Source organism: Corythoichthys intestinalis, chromosome 2 (assembly GCF_030265065.1).
Source record: "Corythoichthys intestinalis isolate RoL2023-P3 chromosome 2, ASM3026506v1, whole genome shotgun sequence".
NCBI lineage: Eukaryota > Metazoa > Chordata > Actinopteri > Syngnathiformes > Syngnathidae > Corythoichthys > Corythoichthys intestinalis.
In genome coordinates, this window is record NC_080396.1 from 12,630,005 (window position 1) to 12,650,539 (window position 20,535).

Below are 20,535 nucleotides of genomic sequence, written 5' to 3' on the forward strand. Positions count from 1 at the left end.
GACCGTGTGGCATTTGCCAAGGCCCACAGCTTGTCAAAAGGATGGACGCTGGAAAAGTGGCAAAAGGTGGATTTTTCAGATGAATCTTCCATTGAATTACACCACAGTAGCCACAAATATTGCAGGAGATCTACTGGAGCCCACATGGATCCGAGATTCACTCAGAAAACAGTGAAGTTTGGTGGTTACATCATTACCAAAATCATGGTCTGGGGTTACATCCAGTATGGGGGGTGCGAGAGATCTGCAGGGTGGAAGGCAAGATAAAAAGTCTGAAATATCAACAAATCTTGGCTGCCTCTTACATTTCTAACCATAAAAAGGGACAAATTCTACAGCAGGATGGTGCTCCATCGCATACTTCAATCTCTAACTCAAACTACCTCAAGGTAAAGAAGATCAAGATCCTCCAGGACTGGCCAGACCAGTCACCAGACATGAAAATCATTGAGCATGTCTGGGGTAGGATGAAAGAGGAAGCATGGAAGATGAAACACAAGAATATGGATGAACTCTGGGAGGCATGCAAGACTGCTTTCTTTGATGTTCCTGATGACTTCATCAATAAAACGTATGAATCCTTGCCAAAGCCCATGGAAGTCATACAAAATATTAAATTTGGATCTCACAGCACCACTACTTAATTCGCTTATGTTTTGTAGCATATTTTTGTATTTGAAGTATATGTTTTGTTCAATTTTCACACTACTTTCAGTAGGCGACAAAACCTTTGCCAAAATTTGACCTTTATTTCTTCATTAAACAAATATAATTTTGTACATTCAACATCATTTGGAAGGGTCTTAGCTTTCATATGAGCCACTTCTGAAACTAATGGAATAATTAAAAGTCAGGTTATTAGCAATTGTTTCTACAAAATGGATAAGCGACAAGACTTGTCAGGGACGGTAAAAACAAATGGCGAGTAAAATTTTATGCCGAAAAGATCGTATGTTGAGGTACCACTGTATAGTCAAAAACGCACATTCCTCCTATGATTTATATATCCTCACGTGGTTTTATTTCCAAAAGTATGCAGTTCTGCTTGGGTGATGTATTCAAGTGCATCATGGTTGCTGTTACCTATTAGAGTGGTACACAGAGATGGTGATGGGATAGAAACATTACATCAGTGAAAGAACATGCGGCTATTTTTCACGGGATATTAAGTTCAACAGTATTTGGGTCCATGGATGTCATTAAGAAGTCATAAGAAATTGAGAGTTGACGATAAATGTACGAAGCATTCAGTTACATGGTAAAGAAACAAAAAAAAATGTTAGTGGGAGTATTGTTTTTTTTCCCCGAGCTCTGGAAATTCCTATACTTCACATTAAGGAATGAACAGTGCAATGAAGCATTAAGGACCTTTGCCCTTATTCTTGTGTCTTCATACTCTCCTAGTGGTCAAATTGCTTTCAGAACATTATTAAAAGACAATGTTCCTTATTTTCTCCACAGTTGCGTGTACTTGTGTGCATGCTACGACCTGATGTCAGTCATTTAATTCTATTGCCGCTTGTGGCATGAAGCAGGGAAGGGTGAAAGGGGGTCTAAATTCCTCAATTAGATGAGGTTCTTGGTCCGAACATTAAGGCAAACTTGAGGCAAGAAAGACAGCATTTGCAACATAGTGCTGAAGGAGAAACATTTCAATAATGTGTGTGTGTATTCACAGAGCTGTTGTGCGGTACAAAAGGCACAATTCATTGTCAGTCAAGTTCGTAAAACGTCTTGTATTGCTCTTTGGTGAGGTTTCACAAGGTTACCGCTGAGTGCTTCTCAGCGTTGAGGTGCTTATACCACGTTTATGTGTCTGTGTGGCAGTGAGGCAGACCGGTTGCCCTCGCCGCCTACTGTCATGCTCGTGAGGAGTACTGGAGATCCAGTGCTACAGGTGTGGCCAGCGTTGTTCCCGAAGGTGAGCTGAACGAGGCTATTGGTCACATGGTGCCGCTGTCATGTTCCATTGGCTCATCTGGAAGGCTAGTAGGAAGGCAGAAAATTGGAGGTTAGCCTTTTTTTTCCCCTGCTTCATATCTGATCACCTCTGCCAAGGAGGCGTCTCCCATTCCTTTATGCTTTATAAAAAGCAAGAGCAAAAGAAAGCTGTTACACTGAGAGTTATCATTGTGAAACAGGATTTCCCCCACTTCTTGATGTCTTTTTTTTCCTCATCGCACGAGGGGTTCCCATATAAATTATTATTATTATTTTTTTTTTAAACCTGCTTAGACACAGAAAATAGGAATCAGTGTCCTAATGGTTTGAACAGTTTTAATTAGGGCTGTCAAACGATTAAAATTTTTAATCGAGTTAATTACAGCTTAAAAATGAATTAATCGTAATTAATCGCAATTAATCGCAATTCAAACCATTTATAAAATATGCCATATTTTTCTGTAAATTATATATATATTCTGTAAAATAATTTGTTGGAATGGAAAGATAAGACATAAGATGGATATATACATTCAACATACGGTACGTAAGGACTGTAGTGGGCATTTCACTCTACTGTCATTTAAATCTGTCTATGCTGTCCTCACTCCGAAGCGTCTACTTTTTCCAAAGCTAGACAGCTAGTGAACGACGACATAATAATCAGACTTCTTTCTTTTTCATCTGATTTATAAATAAAATGGCCTCAAACCATTGTCCTCTTTAGACCGTCGTAAAACTACAAAAAAAAAAGTACACAAGCATTGCATTAGCAACAACGTTAGCTTAGCACGCTATACAGGTTCACAAAACAAACAAAAAGCGTCTCGTACAAAAAATATAACATTTCGCTTACTAACATAATATGTGCATTATTTACAACAACCATACTTACAGACAAATCTTGTCCAAGGATCATATAAGCACAACATTACAACGCAGGCGTCAGCCCGAGACGTCCTGCAGCCATATTGAACTGGCAAGACAACAATAAACCATGTCGCAAAGCGACCACAAGAGTTCGCTGTTAGACAGCACAAAAAGCCTTGCTGTAAAACTTACCAAAAGGCAGAATACTGTCTGAGCGGGACATGTGCGTTAATTGCGTCAAATATTTTAACGTGATTAATTTAAAAAACTAATTACCGCGCGTTAACTCGATAATTTTGACAGCCCTAGTTTTAATGTATCACATTGTGATAATAATTTATTTTGTTTCGTATATTAGGAGAAAGCAGCAAGCAGGAAGACGTTATGGAGGGATGGAAAAGGAATCAGAGAAGGAGAGAAGAAACAACAACAAGAACATAACACATAACGCCTACACTATGAATTAAGAGGCGTGCGAAATTTCCGATTCTTAGATTATTCGCGATTCGGCCGTGGAAGATTCGAGAACGATTCACAAACATCCAAATTCCGATTATTGAATTATACCAGGTAAAACGGAAGTGAAACACAGTCAACGCGGTCTTTGGGATGCAATGAGGAACGGACCGAGAGTAAATATCATGTTCAACTCATGCCGCTAGATAAAAAAACAATCATACCTGACTGCGGCCGACAGCCGCTACAAACAACGCCCAGTTGCTAGTTGCTACAAACATACGGCTACAGTAGATATCATATATATGTAGAACTAGATGCAAAAATGACAGACGAAAGCAGTGTTAGAACATGTATTATTGAACCGAGATGCGAAATGACAGACTCTCCGGCGTTAGTAAACTGCCGCCATCTTAAAGCAATACTAAAGCAGTGACTTCTCTAGAAGGCTCTGTTGTAGCGAACCTAATTAACTTTTTATCTAAAATACTCCTAAATCGGCAGAATCTTGTCTTGAATCTATCTTTAAATGATGAAATAGTTTTAAAACTTTGACAAAAGTAGACAGAAGGGAAATTATGGAATAACAGGAGCAATTTTAACAACTTTAACGGTTGAGTCACAACATTAAATTAATTGAATGTAGTGTAAAGCTGCTGATACCGAATGGTGAGTGGAGTATTTCATTTACTGTTATTAGTAGTTTGGTTTAGCCTGAGAAGATTTTTGAACAATTTTGGAACAAATGTACAAAACATTTATTTAAAAAAAAAAAAAAAAAAAGGGAGGCGGGTGCATCAATAATCGTTTTATAATCGAATCAGAGCCTCTGAATCGTAATCGTAATCGAATCGTTAGGTGCCCAAAGATTCCCAGCTTTACTATGAATACAGTAGCGCTATCATTAGCAGATGACCGTGGAGAAAAGGTGGGGGGGTGGGGGGGGGGGGGGGGGGGGGGTCAGAAAAAGATGTTATTAGGTGGCGCGTCCACAAATTGGCTATGTGAGGTGTAGAACCCAGTATTGTGTGAATCACTTGTAAGTGTGGATATGTTGGCATCTTATTCTATGCTGCCTGATCGCTAATCCTGGCACTGATAGTTTCTTTACCTCAGTGTGTCTAATTGCACCCAGTCATGCGTGAACCCCATCAGACGTGTGATCTCCCGCAGACAAGTAGAAATGCTGCGCAGGAGCCGCCCCAGCCCGTCAGGGGAGGTGAGCCAGCGCAGCCTGTCCCTCCTCCCACAGCTCCAGCAGGGAGGCCGCCGTCATCCCCCCGGGACCCAGGGTGGTCCCCCGGACCCTCCGCGCCCCCATTGACCGGCCTTCAAGGAAGGGATGAGGGGATGCGCCACCACCCCCAACGTCCGCCCACCTGGCCCAACAGCCACCACTGCAAACCCCCAATCGACACGGCACACCATGAGACCCCCACGGCCCACTAGACCCGGGGCAGGACAGGGTCCCCACTCGGAGTGGGCGACACCCAGGCCAACAACCCACGCTGTAACCCAAGGAGCAGCCCGGGCAAAAAAGAGAGGGGGGAAGGCGGAAGCAGTGGAGTGCCAAGAGGCCCCCTCCGCAACCAGGCGAAGAGGGGTCCACGCCCCGGGAGCCATGCCATAGAGAAACAGTGTGGGACCAACCTACCACCATACAAATTCCAATCTAATCGCGTGTTGAAGGGCGACAGGTGGCCTGGCGACCAGTAGAGGTGTGCGAATTTTCCGATTCTTAGATTATTCGCGATTCGGCCGTGGAAGATTCGAGAACGATTCACAAACATCCGAATTCCGATTATTGAAATATGTCAAGTAAAGCGGAAGTAAAACACACTCCCCGCACGGTCTTCGGGACGCAATGAGGAACGGAGCGAGAGTAGCTAAACATCATGCTTGTCATTACCCGGCCCCTCGGGTAATGCCAATGCTCAACTCACGGCTCTAGCTCAAATCATACCGCGAGATAAAAAAACAACAACATACCTGACTGCTGCCGACAGCTGCTACAAAGTACGTCCACATAATGGTACTGTAGATATCATATTTATATAGGACTAAATGCAAATTAGACTAGGTGGCGTTAGCAGCACATGTACAAAAAGCTAGATGCGGGCGTTAGTAAACGGCCGCCATCTTAAAACAGTAGACTTCCCTGCAAGGCTGTTGTAGCGAACCTTCCAAGCGAACCTGATTAACTTTTTATCTAAAATACTCCTAAATCGGTAAAATATTGACTTGAATCTATCTTTAAAATAGTTTTAAAACTTTCACATGTCGAAAGTAGACAAAAGGGAAATTATGGAATAACGGGAGCAATTTTAACAACTTTACGGTTGATTGACAACATTAAATTAATGGAATGTAGTTTAAAGCTGCTGATACAGAATGGGGATTTGAGTATATTATTTAATTTTTTTAACTGTTAACTTGATACTGAAATAGTCGTTTATTTATTTATTATTATTATTTTTTTTACAGTTTTTGTAACCAATGTACATAACATTAAAAGCAGCTAATAGCGGGGGCGGGGGGGGGTCATCAATAATCGATTTATAATCAAATCGTAATCGTATCGTTAGGTGCCCAAAGATTCCCACCTCTAGCGACCAGCGTGATGCAATATTGCTGTTTTGATCAAATAGGCCCCGCCCTGCTATGTCGCGCGATGAATGTTTGCATCGCAAGAAGATGGCTTGAATTTATCTTTCTGTGACACATTTCAGCGACAATGAGGACGCAGCCAATCTAATACTTGCAATTTACGTGACTTCAGCTGCCACGTACAGTAACTAGCTGTCTGAGTCGGAACACTGCCTCAACACAGTCATAATGTTAGTATAAAGTTGTATAATAACAAGCATGAAGTTGCATGGAGTCTATAAAGTCAAAATATTGTGAGAAAAAAAACATGTGACTGAAGTTGTTATATTACGTATCTTTATGTATAAAGTCATAATATTACATCATTTTACTGTCATAAATTCATGATGTCAGTCATTGCACTGCTAATGCCACATTATTGCCACATGGATCTCACTAAGTAATATGTTCTCAGACATGTCTCAATCTTATCATTATCTGTTACATCAATATCTATGCACAAACTGTCTTTTGCACTATCATATCAAGTCAGCCATCTGCCTCCTAGTCTGAGTACTGTAAATTGGCAGAAAGGTAATCTGGCAACACTTTATAATAACTATCCATTTTACTAGTTAATAGATCATTAGTAAACTGTTAATAAATGATTTATTGTTGATTGGTGATTTTTTTTAACAGTTTGTTAAGCATTTACAGGGTGTTCTTAACCTGAAACACAGTTTGTGTAGAAACGTTTCAAGTTTTTGTGTGTAACGTTTGGCATTTCTATCTTTTCAGGTTAAGAAATGCCGTTCACTTCAAAAGAAAAGGCATTTTGATAAGGCATTTTGCAGGTAGTGCTCAAGTTGCACATTTATGAAAATCTGCCATAGAACAAACAAATATTTGTACTTTTCTTTGTATATTTAACCAATAAAACATATGACCTTCTACATAAAGTGCATATAGTTTTATTAAGATCCATCAACATGCATTGGCATTTAGAATGGGGTCAAACATATTGGAACACCCTGTAAATGCTTAACAAACTGTTAACAAATACTTCACAAATCAACAATAAATAATTTATCAACAGTTTACTAATGATCTATTAACTAGTAAAACGGATAGTTATTATAAAATGTTACCGGTAATCTTATATCACAGCTACCTCGCCACCTGCTGCTAGCCACTTTTATTTCCAATCTGTGCACCCTGTAATTTGTCTTTTTATATTAGCCTCATTAAACTTTTGTTTTATGTCTTAAACATTATGGTGAATCTTTAAATCTTGTTGTACTCAGTATAATGACAATCAAGGCTTTATATTGTATTCTATTCTACGTTATATTATGAAGAATAATTATGTAGCCATTATGTAACAGGTAATATTACAAGATTAAAATCATAATAAGAGGGGGAAAAAAAAACTCGTAAAACAGCCTTTTCAGTGTCATACCAATACCAGTATTAAACCCCTTTCAGACTTATATCCCGGTAAATTACCGTGTAAAGTCACACTGGATTTGATCGTATCATGGCTTTCAGACATGGGGAGATATTCCGGAAATAACGCCTGTTGGACACTTTGACAGACTTGTAGCAATTATTATTAGTAGCAATTTTATTTTGTTATGTTTTCAATTTAATTTTGCTATTTCCAGCTTGCCATGTTGATAATTGTGATGTTTGTTTGCCGCTTTTCGTGTAACTGCGAAGAAAGAGGAAATGACAATCGGCCCGCCATTATATTTACATCATCAGCCATTGTGCCGTGACCCAGGAATTTAAACACATACCGCTTCCCGGACATTATACTAAGACGTGACTCTGTAAATGTCCACGTCATCTCAGTGTCAGTCGACCCGGGAAATTGCTTTCACACATAAGGGCTACACGTTTATATCACAGGATTTAAACAATGTTCAGGTGTGTGTGAAAGGGGCTTTAGTATCTGAAGGAGCCCGGATAGAGCACTAAAATGGTGACATCGATATCGGTCAATCCTAACAAATAGTGCACCGACGCCATCGAGTCTTCATAATTTCATTTCGAACGGCCATAAAACCAAAGAAGGAGAAGCATAAGAAGAAATTGAAGAGGGTTGAGTACAAAAACGCAGAGCCAATTGGTTACCGAGGCAACCAGAACGTATAAAACCAAACATTTTTGTGCCTGATTTCACTGCGTTTTTATCATCTGCATGTTTCGTTGTAAACATACGTAATGTCAGATTCTAATCCAAGTTGATCTGATAGTAGAGGTAAGAGCAATAAGTGAGGCCAAGCAATCAGGCAAAGCTATTTTGGAAAATTTAATACCGCTTTGGGCAAAACTGATTTTCACTAAGCTTTGGGAATTTTAACTTTATACTGTTTCGCTGAGAATGACTCATTATTGATACATGGGAAGAAACGATGACAATGGAAAAGTTCCAGCAGTACACAATATGCTGCTATGGCTCAAAAGAACATTTTCCTGGAATCAATGGCCCCGGTAAAAGTGTATTTACCAGCAGCATATTGTCATCCTACATTTTGATTTCCAAGGGGTAATGTTATGGATCACAGGAATTGAGTGTCTGAATAGAACTACAAAACTGCTTGTAACGAGAGTTTCTATCTAAGAGGACCTCAGTGAATTAATAAGCAATTTAGAGTATTGTATGCCAATAGAAAATGAGCTAGGTTATTAATTAATACCTTTAGAGACAACCGGTGGTTAAAAACAAAAAATACAACAGGTAAATCATTTTTTTTCTTATCACATTATCATTATCTCTAGACACAGTGCGCATTGTAAATAAAGGTTTGCCCACATAGTATGTACTGTGTGGTGCTAGATGGGTATGCGATTAATTTGTTTGTACAGTACCTCTTGCTGGAAAGAACTCCCACAGAAAGCGAGGCCAGAGCATTAACAGCGTCCGTTTCTTCGCAGTCTCGTCTCTGAGCAGCCAGGTAGGACAGACCCACGGAGCCACTGTAAGCTTTCACACTCTGCCAATACTGGCCTAATACACACGGAAATGAACAAATCAGCAGTGAAAGTAGACTGAACCAGATTTTTCTATGGTACTTTAATTCATTGGACTGCTCACTTTGGATTTGTATGACCGTCTGCAGGGAGCGGATAGCATTATCATTCGGTTTCTGGAGCAGGACCTCTTCTGACAGCGGGTCCTACAGGACGCAAAAGAGCCGGGAACATTAATAATCCCAGTTAAGACATACCGTATTTTTGGACTACAAGTCACACCAGCCAAAAAATGCGCAATTAAAAGGAAAAAAACATAAATAAGTCGCACTGGAGTATAAGTCACATTTTTAGGGGGAAATTTATGTGATAGAATCCAGCACCAAGAACAGACATGTCATTTTGAAAGGAAATTTAAAATACAATAGAGAAAAACGGGCTGAATAGGTGTGCGGTATGCTAACATTACATGACGCTAGAAGTTAGATCGGGCCTAAAAAGTCCAGCCCCACCTGACCGGCCCACGGGTATTAAAGCCCGACCCGGCCCGAGCCCGATCAATTAACTTGATTTGTTTGCTCGAGCCCGAAAAAACCCGAAATTTTATGTTTTATTTGTAGGCACGAGCCCGAAAAGAAAAAAAAAAAAAGAAATTTTAAGTTTTATTTGTGAGGACTCAGGAGAAGGAGGAAATGCGGGGATGCGATGCGTGGTTGCGTTTTGTGTGATCACGTTTGTGACGATGCCGGTGCACATATGCATAATGATAACAAACTAAAGCCTGTCTTTGTAACAAATTCTCCCAGTTAAACAAGACTGTAAGATGGATATTCAATAAACCAGGCATGAAAATGGGTCAGGAGTTAAAAAGGTGAGAAGGGTGTGGAGGAAATATGTTCCGGTAGGGCTGTCCCAAACGGCTAATTTTCTCCCGATTAGTCAGCCGACCATTTTTATGATTAGTCGACTTTCTACTAATATAGCAATGAAATGTTTTGTTGAGGCTTGTTAATTCAGAAAAATACGTAAATTCTTTATTAAAGTATAAATAAACATGTTAATAACAATAATTAATCACACATAAAAAAGGGGTCAAATGTTGACAGCATTTACTAGCGCAAAAGAACGCAATGTAAACAGATTCAGAACACTGACTTCGCCTTTCCAACATTATTCAAAACAATTAAAAAAAATCTAGCATTATTATTATAGTATACTACTATATAAAATAGTATTATAATATTCATTGCCAATCATATTTTTATCAAAAAGGGTGTTATTTTAAAGCTATTCTTAGTGTAAAATCTGAATTCTGTAGTATTATAGTATTTACATATTATAGTATTAATTCTGAAATATGGGGTGTTAACTCCAGAAATCGTTATTTATATGAACGTGGCATGCTTTTATTTTGATATGTTCACCGGAAGTACGTTCGCCAAATCGCTAACAGCTTCACACTCCGCAAAAAAGCACTTATCGTCATTGCTTGTGGTGTCACTCTGATTTTTTTTCTTTTCATTTTTTCGTTTGCAAATGCTGTTAACCAGCGATTTCAATGTTTGAAGTGTCATCTTTTAACCGCAAGTTTGCGTTTTGGACAAGACTGCCAATGTTTTATAGCAGACTAAAGCAGGTTGTCCCCCCCCCCATTAGTCTCTATGTAGCAATGCTAATGTTTTGTATGTCTGAACTGTAATTCTATGGCGTATTGATTACCAATAAACATCTGTATAATGAACTGGAGTCTCATATGTTCTCTACACATTTCTTCCTCGGATCTACACAATTCACATAGGTCACCCCTTTTGACTTCAAAACGGCGAATTTCGGCGAAAGGTGAGTGATTTTCATGCCTGATAAACATTTATATCTTTTATATTTGTGTGTCTGCACTAACAGGCGGATAGTGGATTTGACATTTTAATCTCTTCGAGTTGGCAAATAAAAAACGAAAGTTTTCTCGATGTTAAAATAGTCTACATATTTTTATGATCATTATAAATGCATTTACACACCGAAATAACGCTGGACAAGATTGTTAAATATATTTCTCGTATGAGACCAAAGCTCCACATCCGTTTACATTCAGCGGAGCAGACACATGTTTCTGTATAGCATCTTCAACAATCAATTTGAATCCTTTCCATACCCCGCTCCTACCGCAGTTGTTTGCTTTTCAATTTCCTGTCTTTAATTTGTTTTTCACTCCTATAGCTGCTCCATATCGAAAAGGAAATACCAGGATGTGGACTCGCGGAGGGCGCCAGGGCGGGAGGGGAAGATTGAAAAGAGAGCGGGGCCACGGCGTTCACGCGCGCAGGCATGCACAGCACCTTCTCCATTTTATCCAAATTATTTATTTTATTCTACATCCATACATCGTTTTAGTATAAATATATAAATTTATTTTTCAAAAAAAGTTAGCGGGAGAGAAGTCCGGCCTAGCCGTAAATAATCACACATAAGTCGCTCCAGAGTATAAGACGCACCCTCTGCCAAACTATGAAGAAAAAAACCCCCCCGACTTTTAGTCCGAAAAATACGGTAAGTGTTTACATAGAGGTTAACTCCATCACCCAAGCATGCCTCACCTGAGCACCAAGAAGTGCACTGACACAAGCCTCCGATGCATCGCAGATTGCTGTGAGGTCATGACCTCCCTCAAGGGACAGAACCAGACGGCCCCCTGCTAGGGACATCAGCTGACGAGTCAGAAAGCTGAAACCTGGGAAACAACATACACAAATAATGATGAGTTACTACGAGCAAACCAAATTGACGTTTGCCTTGCTGTTCTGATGTGAGCTACTGCACTTTGCAATATTTGTTTAAGAGTAGCATAGTGTATATTTTGACCTCTTGCTGAACTATGCCAAAAAAAAAATACTCACTGTAATTATGGTTACATCAGAGAAGACCAAGTCCTGTTTTTAGTCTAAACTTGACAGGGGCTATAATAATCTATTAATACCTCACTAAGGACGCTAGTTCCTGTCTGTTCATAACACAGCATTGCATTGAAAAAAATAAATACATTTGGGAATGTGGTTAGAAGCCTCGCTTACATTTGGCCGAGACCTTGTACCCTCCAAGAGGTGCGGGGTTGCCCTCGGCAGCGTCGAACCCGGCGGAGACCAGAACGACATCTGGGGCAAACTCCTTGGCGATGGGCATCATCACGGTCCTGCATTTGCACAAGACACATGTCGGTTGACTGAGCAAGAAATTACACAAATGATCAAGCATCATATTACACTGTCTGGACTAGAGATGTCCCGATCAGATATTTGGATCGGATCGGATGCTGATATGGGCAAAAAAATGCGCATCGGTATCGGATTGGAACACGGAAAAAAATTCCGATCCAGACTTCCGATCCAGTTTTTTTTTTTTTTTTAAATCCGGTCCGGGTTTTCCAGCGCACCGATTTACATAAACCAATCCAGTTTTTGCTTGGGCTTCCCTAAAATCCGGTCCGCATTTTACGCCACACCTTCAACACACTACATTTACATCACCGTCTCCCAATTTACCGAGAGACTTTATCGGTAAAAATGTCAGCTGTGTGGGATCATTTCACCTTAAAGGACGACAAAGACGAAGAGGCAGAGTGCAACATATGCCACAATAAAGTCAAGCGTGGTTTTAATAAAACCAACCTAATCAAGCATTTAGCGAAATACCACCACAAACAATATGAGGAGTATGTTAAGAAAACCGAAGACAAAAAGAAAGGTCCTACACAGCTAACACTGGGAGAAACTTTTGCTATGCATGACAAACTGGCACTCGACAGTCCCAAAGCCTAGGGAATAACAAGAGTCATTGCCGAAGAATCCATTCTGGATGACGAGCCATTATCTCACGTGAGTAAAGACGCACCATCAAACACTTAGAACCACAGTACAACATTCCCAGCCGTCATTACATCCTTGAGCGATTCGGCCGTGGAAGATTCGAGAATGATTCACTAACATCCAAATTCCGATTATTGAAATATGTCAAGTAAAGCAGAACTAATACACAGCGTGGTCTTCAGGACGCAATGAGAAACTGACCGCATTGCGTCCCGAAAGTAAACATAATGCTTGTCATAGACCCGGGTAATGCCAATGCTCAACTCACGGCTTTAGCTCAACTCATGCCGCTGGATAAAAAAACACAAGAATACCTGACTGCTGCTGACAGCTGCTACAAACTACGTCAACGTCGTTTTACTGGAGATAATAGATATCATATGTATATAGAACTAGATGCAAAACGACAGACTCGACTGCTTGAGTATGCGTTAGTAAACAGCCGCCATCTTAAAGCAGAAGACTTCCCTAGTAGGCTGTTGTGAACCTTCCAAGCGAACCTAATTAACTTTTTATCTAAAATACTCCTTAATTGGCAAAATCTTGACTTGAATCTATCTTCAAAACAGTTTTAAAACTTTCACATGTCGAAAGTAGACAGAAGGGAAATTATGGAATAACGGGAGACATTTTAACAACTTTAACAGTTGATTCGCAAAATTAAATGAATTGAACGTAGTTTAAAGCTGCTGATACAGAATGGGGACTTGAGTATTTTATCTACCGTTTTAAAATGTTAACTTGATACTGAAATAGACGTTTATTTAAACCTGAGAGGCTTTTTATACAATATTTTTAACTAATGCATGAAACATTAAAAGCATCTAATAGCTTGGGGGATTTGTGGGATTTTCCACTGAGGTTGTTGGTGTGTTTTGCTTTTTTTAAGACAGTTTACAATATTATTTGCATGTTTTACTGACTGACTATGCCATTTCTGTTTGTTATTTATAATGTTTTGTGTTTGTCACTGAATAAAAAGGTCAGTTTCTTGTTACCAACTCACGTAATTCAGCTGGCTAGTTGTTATCAAGAGTACTAAAACCTTTTTCAACATGACTGACAACTAAGTAAGGAGGCTAAATAACTTTAAACTTTAACACATGCTCAGATAGGTCGGTATCGGCCAGTATCGGTATCGGATCAGAAGTGCAAAACAATATCGGTATCGGATCTGAAGTGCAAAAACCTGGATCGGGACATCCCTAGTCTGGACAGGACTATTCTCCAGTAGTAGGAGTGGGAACCTCTTGGTACCTCACGATACGATTCGCGATACAAATCTCATAGGCATGAAAACAATTGTTCGTCGATGAAATATTTTCGTTATCTTCGTTGACGAAAACACTGATGCCAAACATGCCATCTTTCACTGTTATAATGTGATGGAATTAAGAGTCCGATAAGGACTTTTTAACGATATCCCAATATCGTCCAAATCCAAAAATCCTACTGATATCAAACCAAAACAAATATATACGGTCATGCACTTAACATATGATCGCTAATTGTTTGTGATGCCCCCTGGATGCTTTAATAATGATAATGCTCACATAGCAAATCCCAAGCATCTAAGTTTAGAGACATCTAATGGTCAATATGCATCACATTGAGATTCACTTTGAAGGCAACATGCATATTGTCCCAAAACCAATGAAAAACCGGTGTCGATATCATCCAGTATAATTTTAAAATATATTGACAATACTTTTAACGACTATCTCATAATATCTGACAACTCTAGATGGAATTGCTGTTCATGACATACTGCAAATGCTCTCACAGGCAATTTGTAACATTGAACGGATGTTTGCAGCATGTCTTGGAATGTTTCTGTTCTTACCGTGTTAAATGGTTGTATTTTTTTGACGATAGTGTGGATTTCAATCTCTGAAAAGCTTCATACAAATGTGTTGACTTTCAGGATAACAGTCTTTGAATGTTATGGTGCGCTATTTTCTCAAGCTACGCAAACTGAAGACGGTGATCATATGCCACTTTGTCGTGTTGCTCCTTTTTGTTGCAGCAAGTTTTAAATAGGGTGTGAATATTGGCTCGTGTGTGTTGATTGCCTCATCTTCGTAGTTTGAGGTATATTAACACTTCAGGGCTGTAACATTCACGACTGTGCTCCATTGTTGTGTGTGAGAGAGACAATGATTGACATGACGATGATTCACTGTACTCATTCCAACTTAGAAGGAATGTACCAAGGTGCCATTAACAAATAATGAAACTCCTCACGGTATGTTATGTATAATATAATAACAATAGTAACTCATGGCACGACATGCACTCACTGAACGCACAAGGCGATGAATCGTAACCCTTACGACTTCATTCTCATTTACTTTACGGTTAATTAACTCATTTGCTCACAAAAACGTATAAATACGTTCTATTTTTAATTGTTTCAGTGTCCCCAAAACGTATTTATAAGTCTTTTTTTCACAAGTGACATTTCTAGGTTCTGATGTAACTTTGCTCCAAAGCACAATGATCAAAATTCACTTTAAAGCAATAAAACTGGCCACTGGAGGGCAGTAGCGCATTTGGTAAGAAGTCATATGTCAGGAAACAGAAGTCGGAAGAAGCAAGAGAAAAATGTGGAGAACGACCCAGCCGGAAGCACACACCACCGCCAAACCAGTCCTCCCCCAGGAACACAACATGCCCCACACAAGCTCCCCAGGTGAACTCTGCCGTGAGGCAGCGGTCACCACACAGGTCCCCCCCAGAATCCACCCACACAGGACGCCAGGCGCAACCCGATTTAACGGACCGAATGGTCGGGCCGCACGGCCGGGGCGCCGGTGTAAGACGACCAAGCAGAACAATCGGGAGGACGTCCGGGATGCCAGGCGTGGGAAGACCGAGCGGAACGATCGGGATCAGCAGTGTAGCGGATGATATTGTTGAGTCTGTGTTGCACATTGAGTAGAGTTCGCTTTGCCGTGTTCGGCCGCTCGTGTCTCTGGTGACTCTCTAGTGTCTCGTGACTCAGCCGGAAACGTACACAACAGCATCATCTCTCAGTTCAATAGTTTAGTTATGTGTAAATAAATTGTTACTTTGCTATCAAAAGCTCTATTTGTCTTGTTGTCACAAAAGCAAAAAAATAGCTGTGTTAAAGTCAAAGTTATGTTTGAAATGTATGCTTTTAAAAAAAGCTCAATTTCTCTGTTTTTTCATCAGAAATTGGAAAATTGCTCAAACTAAGCCATTTTCTAATGCTGATTTCTCAAGAACAGAAAAAGATAAACTTTTTTTCCTGCTGAAAGAAAAGAGTAATCTTTCTTTTGGTGGGTTCCATGTATATATAGCAACAGAACACAATTTTCTGTGGGCCTTGCAAAATCAGTCAAAATCCAGTAAAACGGCCAGGAGCGTAGAGGGTTGCTCCGGTGAAAATGGCTGGGAGTGAATGAGTTAATGTATAGCTTTTCGCAAAAGGCCTAATGTTTCTCTTTCATTAGCTGTGTTTTCACCAAGTAAAAGCTAAACAGATAGTCCTCAGGTTACGAACGAGTTCCGTTCCTACGCAGGAAATGTAACCCGAATTTCCGCCTAAGTCGGAATTAACCCTTTGAGTACCCCTAAATCTCGAAATAACTATGCAAAAAGTGCTTAAGTATTGTATTTGGTTTAATGATGGAGGATACACTGCACTCTGGTGGCAGCGTTGGGTCTGGCTGTACTGTTGCCCTGTATGAGTGAGCAGAAGACTCGTCTGACATGGATACAGGACAGCTGCGCTCTGGTTTGGCCCATATAAGGCTGTAAGTTGTTTCAGCTAATATAGTATGGCGGAAAACAAATAAAAATATATATCAAAAATATTTTGAACAGTAGGGCATTTTTTAAATTTATTTATTTATTTTATTTTATTTTTTTAAACAGCAAAACCCTATCTGGAGGTGAGAGCACGCGAGAGCAGAATTACAGACGCCAGGACTTTAACAAGATATTATCGCGTACTTACCTTGTTTCAATCCAAAAACTCCATGTCGCATGTATCACCAAGTGTCAACAAACAGCTGTGAATGGCCACAGCCGGATTTGGGGGGAATTTTATGGGTGAAACATAATATAATATAATATATAACATAATATAACAAGGGTCGCGATGCTGAAAACACAGACATCAAGGAGTGATCAAGATTTTCTTTTTCATATATTGAGCCTTTTAAACGTTTTTTTTTTTTTTCAATTTTTCTTTGTTTGGATTGATTATCATCTAAAATATCGGAGAAAAAGCAACAGTAACAAAAAAATTACAATTAAGCGATAGTTATGGGGTAGATATCCGGGATTTTTTTTACAGACATCATTTTCTTCATTGTGACGTAATTTGTTTAAAAGTTGTGAGTGAATAATTTTTTTTTTTTTAAAAGAAATATTAGACATCAATTGATGATTCTAAGCTAAAAATGACAGACATTTTGAATAATAAATATAATTACCTTCATTTTATGGCTGGGTTGAAACAAAAACGGTTGTGCGAAGTCTGTAACCAGGGGTTTCCAGGGTAAAACGGACAAATTAAAAATAGTTTGGGGGCTTCATGCGCAATGAATCTGCTATGGCAGCATAGAAACATATATTTCTATCAAACACAACAGTTGTTTTGGCTTAGAATACAGCAGTTTTTTTTAAAGACGAGTGCAAGAGCAGAAACTGCTTTCTCAATCTTGTCTGTGTTTTCTGCGCAATGCATTTTAAAGTTTAGAGCTACAATTAATGAAGCTAGCGAACTTTTCTTAGGCAAATTAGGCTAATTTACTCTACTAAATTTACATATTAGACTAGATGAACGTTTGAACACCTGTGTTTTATTGTTAAAATGTGTGTCGTTTTGAACATAAGAGTACATATGTGTGTTACAGCTTTACAAATTGTCAAAAGTGAAGGGAGTAAAAAGCTTCAGAAACCACAATTGTCTTGTTTGCTGTCTGCCAATCTGAACAACTTCACTTTCAGTAAGGACAGAACACGTCATATTAATAAAGTAAAAAATAAGATACTGTGAGGTACAATAAGGTACTGTTTACGCGACTAAAAATGACGAGAGACAAAATGGCGGACGTGACTTTGGCATCGTAAAGTTGAAATCACACAAGTCAACTCTGTCGTATCCTGAGGACTAACTGTATTTAAAAATTTTGGCAAAGTAAAATTGTGACCTAAGAGTGTGTCCATCGAAGACCACTTTTCAAAGAAGTCTTATAACTCTGTCTCATCCTGCAAGATTTTACAGAGGGAAGATGGACACCCAAAACCTTCTCTGTGTTGAAAAAGTATCATGTGACAGGGTACGTCACACCCTATGATGTTTAAATGAGAAAAATGTGCTTACGTTGTGTTCTTAATATCAGAACATCTGTAAAACCAACTCATGAAAGCGTAAACACTTTTTTTTGCAATGTTTGAGTTTTTCAAAATTACCCTTGCCAGTCTTTCACTGCAAAATTTCAGTTTTGCAAATTACAAGGGGTAATGAAAACGCAGCTATTGACAGTTTGTTGTGTTTATGTGGCGAGGTTTTCACAGTTTTCTCCAATACTATTTGTCATTTCAGAAACCGAAACACATTAAATTAAATGAGTTTAGTGGGTACTGCATAGTGAAACAAGGGTGTTGCAATGGTCCCAAACATGATGCCAAAAAAAGGACTTTCATCCTCTTGGATATGACGTGTTAGTAACTGAGAACAACCCCTTTGTTTGGTTGTGGCTCTGTGCTTGTGAAAAAGGTTAAAGGTTCCCATTGTACTAAACATTTTGGGAAGAGTGGATGAATTTTGGCGAGACTCGAATTGAGCTCAGTCCAGTCGGAAAAGTTCAAAGTCAGAGTGAGCCAGCCTGGTTCCTATTAGAGGCCTGTCACTCTCCTCACGTCATTGACAACATGGAGAAATAAGAGGAAAACAGTCCATCTGGAATCCATTTACCTTCATTATTCTGCCCGGGGACTTTGGAGACTCCCCCAACCCCTCGCTTGCCCCACCATCATCCTCTTTGTACACACACGCATAAACATACATAAACAGATGCTGCTGTCATGACTGCATGCAGATGGACAACATGAGCTCATAGACAAAATTGAGAGCACGCAGAGATAAATTGTGCATTCCCATACAGTAATAAACCAACAAAGAAAACACATACAAAGAAGACAAAGACCAGCTGAAACATCAAGACGAAACATGATGATGTGAAAATACATACAAAACTGAATATAATATGTTTCAATGTGCATTGTTGGATATTCAATGGAGGGGCGCAAAAAGTGAAGGACCAAAAAACGCAAACGACATGTCAACCCATATAGTCGGGCAAATAAGTATTTCGTCAACCACCAATTGTGCAAGTTCTCCTATTTGAAAAGATTCGAGAGGCCTATAATTGTCAACATGGGTAAACCTCAACCATAAGAGAGAATGTGGGGAAAAAAAACAGAAAATCACATTGATTTTTAAAGAACTTATTTCCAAATTAGAGTGGAAAATAAGTATTTGGTCACCTACAAACAAGCAAGATTTCTGGCTGTAAGAGGTCTAACTTCTTCCAACGAGGTCTAACGAGGCTCCACTCGTTACCTGTATTAATGACACCCGTTTTAACTCATTATCGTATAAAAGACACCTGTCCACAACTCATCAGTCACACTCCAAATTCCACTATGGCCAAGACCAAAGAGCTGTCGAAGGATACCAGAGACAAAATTGTAGACCTGCACCAGGCTATGAAGACTGAATCTGCAATAGGTAAAACGCTTGGTGCAAAGAAATCAACTGTGGGAGCAATTATTAGAAAATGGAAGACATACAAGACCACTGATAATCTCCCTCGATCTGGGGCTCCATGCAAGATCTCACCCCGTGGCGTCAAAATGATAACAAGAACGGTGAGCAAAAATCCCAGAACCACACGGGGTCAAAAAATATCGATTTAGGCATCAAATATGGATCTGGCGAATGGATAGACTGAAGCTTTTCCACATAACGCCTTTTATGCAACGCATCCAATGAGTTTACAGCGTCTGAAAGCACCGGGGCTTCCATGAATTGCACTATAAATTGCACGACAATTTGAAACCATTGAGAATACGGATATACAATGACGGACAATATGGCGGCCGGATACAGCGATACGTCATTCTGTGACATTGGTGAGTAGGGTCTATAGTCCGAGAATTATGGTAGTTGCTTCCTGGTCACGTTTTGGCTCGGATATCAAATGAACGGTGAAGTTGTTGGACAGTTGAGGTCTGCAAGATGGTACAGTATGATGAGTCAATGAATCCTCTTGTATCGTCTTAAATGTTAGCAGGGCTAACATTTTGCAATTTAATAAAAAGTATTTCCAAAATGTTTTGCGGTTTTATTTTTGCATGAAAATGTTTTTTTTTTTAAGCATCCTTAGATAAAAACAAACAAACAAACAAATGAAAAGCTATACAGTATATGGGGAGATTTTAGGGACACTTATCGCTAATACTTGGAACAAAGACGAATGCTTTATGTTTATTCAGGCACGTTTGAAGAAAACAATATGTACAAGGACATGCCTGCTGCATTCTGTCAACGATGCCTGTGAGATTACCGGCCTAACCCCTTTTTCAGTAAGCATGTGGTTTCCAGTTTTCCTTGGGCTGGGCACATCCTATGACCAAAAAAACATGGATGCTGCTGTTTATTGGTGCCAGCTAGGGCTGCATGATTTTGACAAAAAAAAAAAAAAAAAACAACAGGACGAAGGGTGGGATTGCATTTGCTTTTAGGCATTTTTTGTTTCACATTCCTCTCGCTTCTGTCTTCAACAAAATAATTTCTGCATTAATAAAA

General features: G+C 39.4%; 1 protein-coding gene across 5 annotated transcripts in view; it reads right to left on the reverse strand.

Moving 5' to 3' along the window:
* Positions 1–753: 753 nt before the first annotated feature.
* hdac7a (histone deacetylase 7a) overlaps positions 754–20,535 on the reverse strand; it is a 222,547-nt gene continuing 202,765 nt past the window's right edge. For 4 of the 5 annotated variants that reach the window (XM_057823103.1, XM_057823096.1, XM_057823113.1 and 1 more), the window contains exons 22-26: positions 11,898–12,016; positions 11,424–11,557; positions 8,954–9,035; positions 8,728–8,866; positions 756–1,986 (exon numbers count right to left, since the gene is read on the reverse strand). In XM_057823103.1, the coding sequence (XP_057679086.1) occupies positions 1,944–1,986; positions 8,728–8,866; positions 8,954–9,035; positions 11,424–11,557; positions 11,898–12,016 (517 nt within the window). In that variant the 3' untranslated portion in view covers positions 756–1,943. Of the gene's footprint in view, positions 1,987–8,727; positions 8,867–8,953; positions 9,036–11,423; positions 11,558–11,897; positions 12,017–20,535 lie in introns of all 5 variants that reach the window. The other variant, XM_057823122.1, reaches the window with a different exon arrangement.